This window comes from Echinops telfairi, unplaced genomic scaffold (genome assembly GCF_000313985.2).
Source record: "Echinops telfairi isolate 266 unplaced genomic scaffold, ASM31398v2 ScPeMD7_25;HRSCAF=90, whole genome shotgun sequence".
Taxonomy (NCBI): Eukaryota; Metazoa; Chordata; class Mammalia; order Afrosoricida; family Tenrecidae; genus Echinops; species Echinops telfairi.
Window position 1 is genome coordinate 3428886 of NW_022103922.1, and position 9714 is coordinate 3438599.

General features: G+C 58.7%; 1 protein-coding gene across 2 annotated transcripts in view; it reads right to left on the reverse strand.

Moving 5' to 3' along the window:
• Positions 1-1326: 1326 nt before the first annotated feature.
• The window catches only part of CBWD1 (COBW domain containing 1), a 29815-nt gene continuing 21427 nt past the window's right edge, over positions 1327-9714 (reverse strand). For both annotated transcript variants that reach the window (XM_004714544.3, XM_045289241.1), the window contains 7 exons: positions 7774-7818; positions 5659-5715; positions 4344-4395; positions 2990-3058; positions 2840-2905; positions 2023-2152; positions 1327-1734 (listed from right to left, as the gene is read on the reverse strand). In XM_004714544.3, the coding sequence (XP_004714601.2) occupies positions 1673-1734; positions 2023-2152; positions 2840-2905; positions 2990-3058; positions 4344-4395; positions 5659-5715; positions 7774-7818 (481 nt within the window). In that variant the 3' untranslated portion in view covers positions 1327-1672. The remainder of the gene's footprint in view (positions 1735-2022; positions 2153-2839; positions 2906-2989; positions 3059-4343; positions 4396-5658; positions 5716-7773; positions 7819-9714) is intronic.

The window sequence follows — 9714 nt, forward strand, 5'->3', positions numbered from 1 at the left end:
AGCCGGGGCGGAACCAGCGCGCGCCAGGAAGCCGGCCGCCGGGCAACTCCGTGTGCTGACTTCCCTGGCGCGGCCGGTCTGCTCCCTCTCCGCGACGCTGCCTTACACAGCTTTATGCTTCATTCCCTGACCGCCCCCGGCGTTACCTCCAACCCCCCCGCACTCCAGGAGGGTCCCCTCCTCCTCTCACTCACCCGCCCCCCAAGATGCTGCTCGCGCCTCCGCTGACCCGGCCAATCGAGGCTCGCGGGACACGGCTTGGCCAAGGCGTCTCAAATCGCGCGCGCAACAAACTGAGCAAATCCCTGCCAAGTAGGAAGATCGGCTGCTCACCGCCCTATGGTCCCGTGTCCGGTTAATGACCCACTTCCATCCAGGGTTCCCTGTGCGCTGATTGTTAATGTTCTCATTGAATCCCTGCGTCAGGGGGTGCTGGGCCTTCTCGACACCACCCCCCCACACACACACACAGCACCTCCAAACCGCTGCTTGGCCTGAGGTCCTGGCGTTGCTGTGGGGCTCCAAGATGGTAAGGGGCGGGGGTGGACAGGAGGTCCCCTCGGGTGGGTTCTGGAAGCTTTGCAACAGAGCAACTCAGAAGAGACACACACACACACACACACTCACACCCACCCAGAGACACACACAGACAGACACACACTCATACCCACAGAGACAGACACACAGTGAGACACACAGAGACAGACACACACGCTGACGGACATACGGGAGCTCCACAGAACAAGGCACTGACACTTGGGGATCACTCATGGACACACAGGCACACTGGCACTTCACTTCCAGAACCCACGGGAGAAGGGAGTGACAAGATCATGGATTTCCCCCACAACCTTTTGGACTATTTCATGTCCGTGGCCCATGACATTGACTTCCGCAAACACTAAGCCGGGGGACCCACATGTGAAATGTCCTCGTTCCACCGTCTCCTGCAGCCCCGTGGACAGCTCTGCCTGAGGCTGTTTGTCCCTCTCCTTATGAAGATGGAGGGTGCTAATTAGTGTAGGTGCTGATTCTACACCTGAGGGTTGGCGTGGCTTGGTGGAGGCTGGCAAACCAAGAGGAAGGCCCTTGGTGCGATGGACGGACCAGCAGCTGCAACGATGGGCTGGCTTCCCCACAGCAGCTACCGGGAGGATGGGGCAGGCCCGGGCAGGGTGTCACTCCGTTGAACATCGGGTTGCTATGACTTGGAGCCTGCAGGCACCAATGAGAGCCCTGGTACTTCTGAAACGAACCTGGGGTGGCATCGAATTCCGATGCAGGGGGCAAGCCCCAAGAAACTTCATGTCACTTCACAAGACTGGCCTCATTTAAAATCATTTATTGTCTACACAGCCCGGGAAAGTCCCACGGGAAGGGGGCGGTGCTGAGTCCCATCAGCATCATCACTATCAGTGACTGCCAGGAGAGGAGCTTCGCATCCGCCAGAAACAGGCTTCTGAAGACGCTCCATCGTGGCACAGCTGTCCAGGGCCCCTGTATTGGATGCAGTGTTTAGGGTCAGGACCTAAAACGGCCCGCTGGGATTCACAGCAGCAGTACTGGGGCGGCAGGGTGCTGGGGTGACATCCAGTGGGGACACGTCCAGGTCTCTCCAGAAGAAAAACTGCAGTCGTAGACAAGCATGACCTTCCTTGAGCCGTGCCGCCACTCATGCTTCCAGCACTGTGGTCGCGAAGAGCTGCTGAAGGACCTCCTTGTCCAGGTTCCTGCCTGCAGAGAGCAGCACGGCTGGACAGTGCGGACGAGCCGCTCCCGGCCCTCAGCACGGAAATGCACCACAAACCCATCAGCGCAGGGAGGCAGCGGGGCCCAGAGCTGAAGTGGCACTGGGATTAACCGTGTGTCTGCAGCTGCCTGGAGGGAAGCCAGTGTCCCAGAAGGAGCTCCGACAGCAGCGTCATCAACGAGGGGGGCCCAAGAGGGGCCTCGGCCGCTCCCTGCACGGCTGCTCCCTGCACGGCATGCATGCACAGCCCTCTTGGGCCCCTCAGGACTCACCGATGAAGACCAGTCTGTTTGTCCTCGCGCTGTTGCTGGCCCAGCTCACCGGGGTCTCCTCCAGGTCATAGAGCTCATGCACCCCCTGCACGATCACTTGGTGTGGTTTGTCTCTGAGGGACACCAGCCCCTGTGCCAGGGACAGAGAACCCAGAGTCTGCGTGAGAGCAGAAGCACCCCACAGAGCTAACAGATGAGTAATTACCCCACCCTGGCTTTCTAGCTAATGAAGCTCATTTCTGAGCTACACTCCATGCGTGCGCCAGGGCGGGGCTGTGCTTTCAGTAAGATTTTACCATGTTTGCAGGGAAGACGCACGCAGCAGCTTAAGCTCCCACTCAACAAGCGCTCCCCGAGTGAGCAGCAGGGGCCTTGCCTACAGGCTTCACAACCGTGCACTCCCCCGGCTGTGCACTCTGGTGCTTCTCTTTCCCTTCATCTCATCTCCCTGTCTCCTCACAGCCTGCCTTCCACAACTACTGACCAGCGCTCCTGTCCAACACACACATTCATAGAGACGCTGCTGCAAAGACGACTTTGATTCTAATTACTGTTTCCTAAGACTCGGGAGGCCAGCTTTGAAACACGCTCACAGGGCACACTGGTTTCTCTCGATAAAGTCCCTGGGCAGCCCTCTTCGGAGCGGTCCCCCCATTCCCAGGCACTCGCTGCCCCCAAGGTTCCCGTCAGTCCCCGCCCCCCGCTGAGCACGTAGAGTTTGACAGCACACAAGTCCCAGGCAGCCAAGCTGTGAGGGGTGAAGGGCTGCGGGTTTCCAGCGCGCGCAGGAAGGGGCATCCTCTGCGGCAGTCCCCACCTTCAGTCGGATGACCTCCATGCACTGACCGGCCTTGCTCCTCACCGTCTTCTCCCACAGCAGGTTCTGTGTGGGTGGGCAGCACATTCAGCGAGACGCTCCCCCGCCCCCATTGCTGGGTGTCGCTAGGGGGCTCCAGGGGGCACTCACCTGGATGAACACATTTAGGCTTTCTTCCTGGGCGTTCCCTGGCACTTCGAATGTGACGGTAACAATACTCTGAAATCAGAGACGTCAGAGGCACGTTCTCAAAGGACAGGCGTTAGATGGAAACCGGAGATGCACGTCTCAGGAGAGTCAGGCTGCCCGTGGCCCTGGGGCGGCACCAGCAACCACTTCTATAAAGCACGCTCCGCACCCCACTTAACAGGCTTCCTGCTTACGCAGACAGAAGACCCGCTCGGAAGGCTGCCTGTGACCCCACCCGTGTGTGTGCTCTAGCCTCCCCCCAGGGTCCCAGGGCTGAGGCAGGTTTGCCTGCTCGCACTCTGCTTAGCCCTGCTCTGGGGAAGACAGCGACGCTCACCTCAGAGCCAGAGGAAACAGACTCAGGAAGGTCAGCAGGCACGCGCACGTGCGTGCGCACACGAGCACACTCATTCCATAAAGCAGTGGTTCTCAACCTTCCTAATGCCACGGCCCTTTAATAGTTCTTCGTGTGCTGGCGACCCCCAACCATAACATTATTTTGCTACTACTTCATAACTGTAATTTTGCTACTGTTAAGAATCCGGCGGCCCCTGTGAAAGCGTTGTTCAGCCCCCAGAGGGGTCGTGACCCACAGGTTGAGAACCACTGCCATCAAGTGACCAGGCGAAGACACCAGAATCCCAGGGCTTCCTCCAGGGGCCCACAGCTCTCACCCCAACCCCGCTGGCCCCACTTTGGTGGGGAAGGGGGCAGCAGAACATGGCAACAGATGGCGGGAGGCCAGGGTGGCCGTGGACAGCCGAAGGCGTGCGTGCGTGGTGCAGCCAGCACTCCTGGCCGGCTTCCGTCTCGTCTTGCTCAGACAGGGCGAGCAAGAGCCAAGGAAGGAGAGAGAGTGCGGACACTGCCCGAGGTGCCAGCCCCTCAGAAATCTCCACACGCCCTCTGCTCTCACACAAGCTCTCTCCCTACGTCTGAGGACAAAGCGTGGCTCCCTGGTGGTGTCGTGGTCCTAAGTTTGGCTGTGATTGCATGGTTGGCGGCTCAAAACCACCAGCGGCTCCATGGGAGCCAGACTAGGCTTTCTATTCCTGAGCACGGTACCAGTCTCGGAAACGCACAGGGCGCTGACTCGATGGCAGTGAGAGGACAGAGTGCCCTGCACCCAGACGCCTCAGGGCCCTTCTCCTGGGGGAGAGGCAGGGGCAGGGGTGTGTGTGACACACCCACTCCCGAAGCTGAAATCCGCCAGCAGGGCTAAGGAACACCTGTTTAAAAGAGTATCCTGACACATCACCAACACAGCCAAGCTCTTTAAGGAGAAGCGAGAAAGCCGTTCTTCAAAGTATCTTACGTGGTCCAGGTGAGGTTGGGCGGTGGCCACACGCAGCATCTTGTTCTGCAAACTGAGCATGGACGCCAGGTGAGAAATGCAGGTGGCCGATGCCTGCTGTCACCACCAGGTCCCCTGGCCTGAGCTGGCCCATCCTCCCCAAGCCACAGGCTCTCCCTGGGCCCAAATGGAGACAGGGGGGCCCAAGAGGGTCAAACACCTGGCTTCCACAAAACGTGCACGCACACATGCTCCCACGCACACTCTGGGCACAGAGAAGGGGAGAACGGGGCTTTGCCGGCACTGCTCTCCAGTGGATTGTACATGCGGAGACTTAAAAGAACCCACCTAATACCAACTCCAACATATAATAGGCATTTCTGTGCGCCTCAGTCCACCCGCCCCCAGGCTCCTGAATATGAAAGCAATGCTGGTCACTCCTGGGAGACAGCAACTTACGGAGGAGCACGTCGCAGCCCTAGTTACTGGCTAACAGAAAACACAAACGGTCCACAGCCCGTCCTAGCAGGTACACACAGGAAGGAGGACAGGACACATGCAGTGACCAAGCTATTGCAGCCATGGCGGGCTGGGAGGGCAGTGAGGGGTGGCTGTGTGGCATGCAACTTAGGAAGGAGGTGGGCCCTGCAGAAACTGGAGGGGTAAAGGGGTGGTGGCATGTCTTATGGGAGACTGTCAAATGAAACCCTTCCCAGCTGGCACTGGGGGAGGCTTCTGAGGGGAGGGGTCTGGAGTTAGGTGGAGGTGGGGGTTTCAGCGAAGAGCTCCTTCTTCAATTGACCAGTGATGCATAAACACAGCTCAGAAGCACACGTGGGCAGTACGGCCTCGGAGGCTCCCAGGCCTGGCCATCCCAGGGGTCAGGCCTGTCAGCCTGCACAGTTCAGCTCAGGCCTGGCACAACTTGGCACAGTCTACCCAATAACCTGAGGAGGCAGGGGGGTGATCTTCATCTAGGGGCAGCAGGAACCCTGTCCTCAAGTACCCTGTTACCTGCTGACACCACACAGTGCGTAGCTGAACCACAGCACGGTGCTCTGTCTGCACCCAAAGCCAATCACAGCCACCCTCCGGGCAGAGGGGACCCGCTCAACGGTTTGGGGGACCATCTGTCTTTACGGGAGCAGACCGCCTCATCTTGCTTCTGCAGAGATTCGGGCTGGTGGGCCTGAACGGCCGACCTTACAGTTCACAGCCCAAGGCATAACCCACTGTGCCACCAGGGCTCCTTGGGGGAGACGGCTGTGTGGATCGTCCTGTCGCTGTGGACAGAGCGCACATGCCAGTCAGGGTTGGCAGAGGGCAGGAAGCGCACCTGATTCCCGAGAGGGCGTCGAAGGCATGGAGGTCTAGCACAGCCCGCAGGTCCACTCTGAAAGGAAGAAGCCACGGCAGAGAGGAGGCCGCGTAAGGCGTGGGGAGGCGACACCGGCTCACAGCAATGTGGGCCACCGGGCTGGTTTTTGAAATCAACAGGGAACATGAACACAAGTCGAATCACAACCCAAACCACGTCTGACTACTTTTGGACCAAACACGCTCAGTACACAGACATTTTTGCCGAGTCTGTCAGCAGCAAGCAGGCGGGTCCGGCGGGCCTTGGTGGAGGGTTCAAGTAGCTTCAGGGGGCTCTCTGTTCCCGCCTGCTGTTGTCTTCCCAACCCCAACACAAACTTTAGAGCTTCTCAAATACACTTGTAGCCACACAAGCCAACATCAAGACCAGAAACAAGCTCCGTTGTCAGTAGCTGGAACGGCTCCGAGCCACCACCCCTGCCCCAGAGATGAGGAGACGCGAGGGCAGCGGGGCAGCACACAGGTCCTGGCCCAGCACCTTTGGGGCCAGGTTTCCTGGGACCCCACCTTCCCTTACCCTATAGCATTTATCAGGCCGCAGGGAAGAGCACAGTGACCCTATAGGACAGGGCAGAAGTGCCCCTGTGGGTTTCCAAACTGCAACTCTTTCTCCCTCAGGGCAGCTGGTGGCTTCAAACGGTTGACCTAGCAGTTAGCAGCCTAACGCATAACCACTCCATAGGAGCCTCGGGGACGTAGTGGTTACGTGTTGGGCCGGCAGGTGTGCCTTGGGGACGTAGTGGTTACGTGTTGGGCTGCCAACGGCAGGTATTCCCTCTTTGAGCCAAGCCCGTCTGACATCCTTGTTCCACACCGTCTTCTGAATCCAGCCTGGACCGCTGGCAGCTCCCAGTCAGTGCGCTGCTGTTCCGTCACATGAGTGTTCTGTTGTGCCACCAGCCTTTGGAGGGTTCCAGGAAGAAATTTCTACCAAAAGCCCAAGCCTGTGGCATGAAACACGTCTCCTTTCTCCCTTCACAGGGCTGCACAGTTACAACTCCCTGCAGGTGCCCCTCAGCACGGGAGCAGGCACAGCACAATCAAGTTCACATCCCACTGTGTGAAGACAGGGACGGGGTCCTGGGGAACACACGTCCCAGGTTCAGGGGCTGCGCTGTGGAGGACTCCGTCTCTCGGGTCTTCAACTGGAGCAATCTGAGGACACAGGACAGAAGCAGGGCGTCGTGGGAAGGAGTCAGAGAGTGTCACGCTGCCCAGGGGAGGAAAGCCCAGAGCGCTGTGCTGGGGACTCTGTCCTCGCTTGCTCTTTCTCTTCGGGCAGCCTGTGAGCACCGAGTCATGTTGGGCAACCTGGCCCCAACAACCCTGAGACTGTGTTTTGTTCTGCACACTCAAAGAACATCACCGGGGGACAGGATCTGGGTCCCTGGAGGGTGCCGGAGCTGCCGGGTAGACGGGCCAGCGTGGGAAAGCAGACTTCCTAGGCAGGGAGGGGCCTGCAAGGAAACAGCAGCTTCCTGGGTTGGCGATGCTTGTCTCAGGAGGGTTCCCGTGGTTCCATCACAGGACTGATGGGCCTTCCCTCACCCACCGGACTAGCCACCTCAGTCCAAGCCACGAGCGGATGCTGGGTGCTGCACCTGCACCTCGGTCTGACGGCATACAAGGCAAGCTGTCTTCTCCATGTGCTTGCTGCAGACTCTCGGGGCCTTCCCAACCCGAGGGCTCAGGGGACCCCAGCACAACATAGCCAGCTCCCAGAGGGGGGTGCTTTCTAACCAGAATGCCACACTGGGAAGTCCAGCCTGCGATGTCAGAAGCCACGTGAATGCCTCACACCAGGACGGGATCCCAAACCGTAGACTTTCGGATCTCTGTCCAGCGGCCTCTGGAGCTGGGCACCGTGGCAGTGGGAGAGGCGTCCCACAACGCCTGACCGCCCAGCTGTGTTCTGGCCTGCTCGCCAGAGTCATGAGAAGTGCCCCGTCAAAAACAGACTGCGCCTGCGTCGTTCTTATATCCAGACCAAGCAGCCTCGGTCCACCGCTTCACACTTACACCGGCCATTCCCACTATCTAGGGTAAGGGTTAATCACAGCCCTTGAAAAAGTACCTTGATCTTTGTGTTTCCAAAATTCTTCCTAGTCCATTTATGGATCTGAAATAAAAGAACAAGACACGGAGGAAAGTTTAGAATAGTTGATTTAGAAACAACAACACAGGACACCTCTTATGTCTAAGGAGAAACACAAGCACACACACCTCTGAGCTGGGGCAGAAGGAAGCCAGAGCAGCCGCGTGGACGCAGCCAGACCTCTGGAGCTGGAGAAGCCACAGACCCCTGCCGGCCCTGAGACGCTCACAACGCCACTGGACCCAAAGACTCTCTACCCACTGGCCTGTGATCGTCCTGCATTTGGCTTCATTGCATGTTTCATGAGTCTGAAGAGGACTCTATAGGTTGGTATTGGACATATGGACTAATATCAGACTTATGGCCTTGGACTGGGTTGGGATGTTTTCTTAATGTGTGATTACTCTTATATATAAAACTCTTTCTTCTATATATGCGTGTTTATGAATTTGTTTCTCTAGTCTACCCAGACTAACACACTGAGGAAACGTGGTCTGCCCAACTCCGCCGAGGGTCCCAGGGCCCTGTGCATACGGTCCCCTCCCCTCCTTGATGCAAGGGTTCAGGGCAAGCCAGTGAGCCCAGTGTCCTTCAGATACGTGGACATTCAACATGTCTCCTAAGGCCAGCTGGCTGAGGGTGGCAGGACCCTGACAGATAGGCCTGGCATCTCCTAATCCCGCTGAGCACCCCAGTCCACGAGCCAGCCGCCCCTGGGTTACTAACATGAGGGGCTGTGCATGGCTCCCTCGGAGACAAAACCAAAAACCACTGCAAAGCCCTTTCCAGCAAGGTCACTGCAAGACAAGCCCCAAACCACTGCTGTCTGCTTGCGTCTGACTCTGAGGCCCCACATGGGGTCCTGGGCGGGCTGTCATTCTATCCAGCAACAGAGTCCCACAGAGAGGTGGGCCTGAACCCCCAACCTGGCAATCCTCAGCTCCAGACTTGGCAGCCAGCACCAGAGGGGCTCCCCCCTCGCCCGTCAGCCTGCACACTTATAAGCTTGTCCTCAAGGGCGAGGCTTGGGTCTCAAGGTCCCCGCTCCAGCTCCTTAAAATGAGGAGCAGAGGTTCCAGGGCGGCAGGGGAGTGACCGATGGTCGGGCGCCAGGTCTGCGCCACGGTCGGGGGGGCTTCTGTGGGGACAAGGCCCACAGTAAAGCAGAGAGGGCGGGCTCCGTGTGTGTGGCGCACCATGGGCTGCCTGGTAGGGGGCAGCCCAGAGGGGGTCAAGAAGCAGCTCTGAAGGGCACAGCCCATGGACAGGCAGGGAGCGGAGAAGACAGGGGAGGAAAAGGAGGTCCCTGGCCACCAGTCTGAACTGTCTCCTGTCAGCCAGGGGCCATCGTTCGAGTGTCAGCATTGCTGCGACAGTCAAGTGACCGACCACAAAACCTGTGATGCTCCAAACCAAGCTCACTGCCAAGCTCAGGCCGATGCTGGCTCACAGCGAGCCTCCAGGACAGGGTGGGCCTGCCCCAGTGAGTTTCCGAGACAGAAACTGTTCACAGGAGCAGAGGGCCCTGTCTCTCCCGAGGAGCAGCTGATGGTTCAACCTGCCGACAGTGCAGATCACAGGTCGACGTGTCACCACTGCCCACCAGGGCTCCTTCATCAGGCTGCAGAAGGGCCTTGGAATCATCTGTCTGAGCGGATGTCACTGCTCCAGAGAGAAGCAGTGCCTGCCTCACGCTCTGCCATCGAGTCTGTGCAGACTCACGGCGACCCCTGGGGCAGGGCAGAGGAACTGCCCCTGCGGGTTTCCCAGGCTGTCACTCTTCACCCATGTAGAAAGCCCGTCTCTCTCCAGAGCCGTCACACTAAGGGCGAGTTAATGAAATGTTGGAGCAGGGCAGCCGTCAATGAGGTTTTTAGCCAGATGACCCTCGGCAGAAACAAGGTCCCCCGCCCCTGCCCT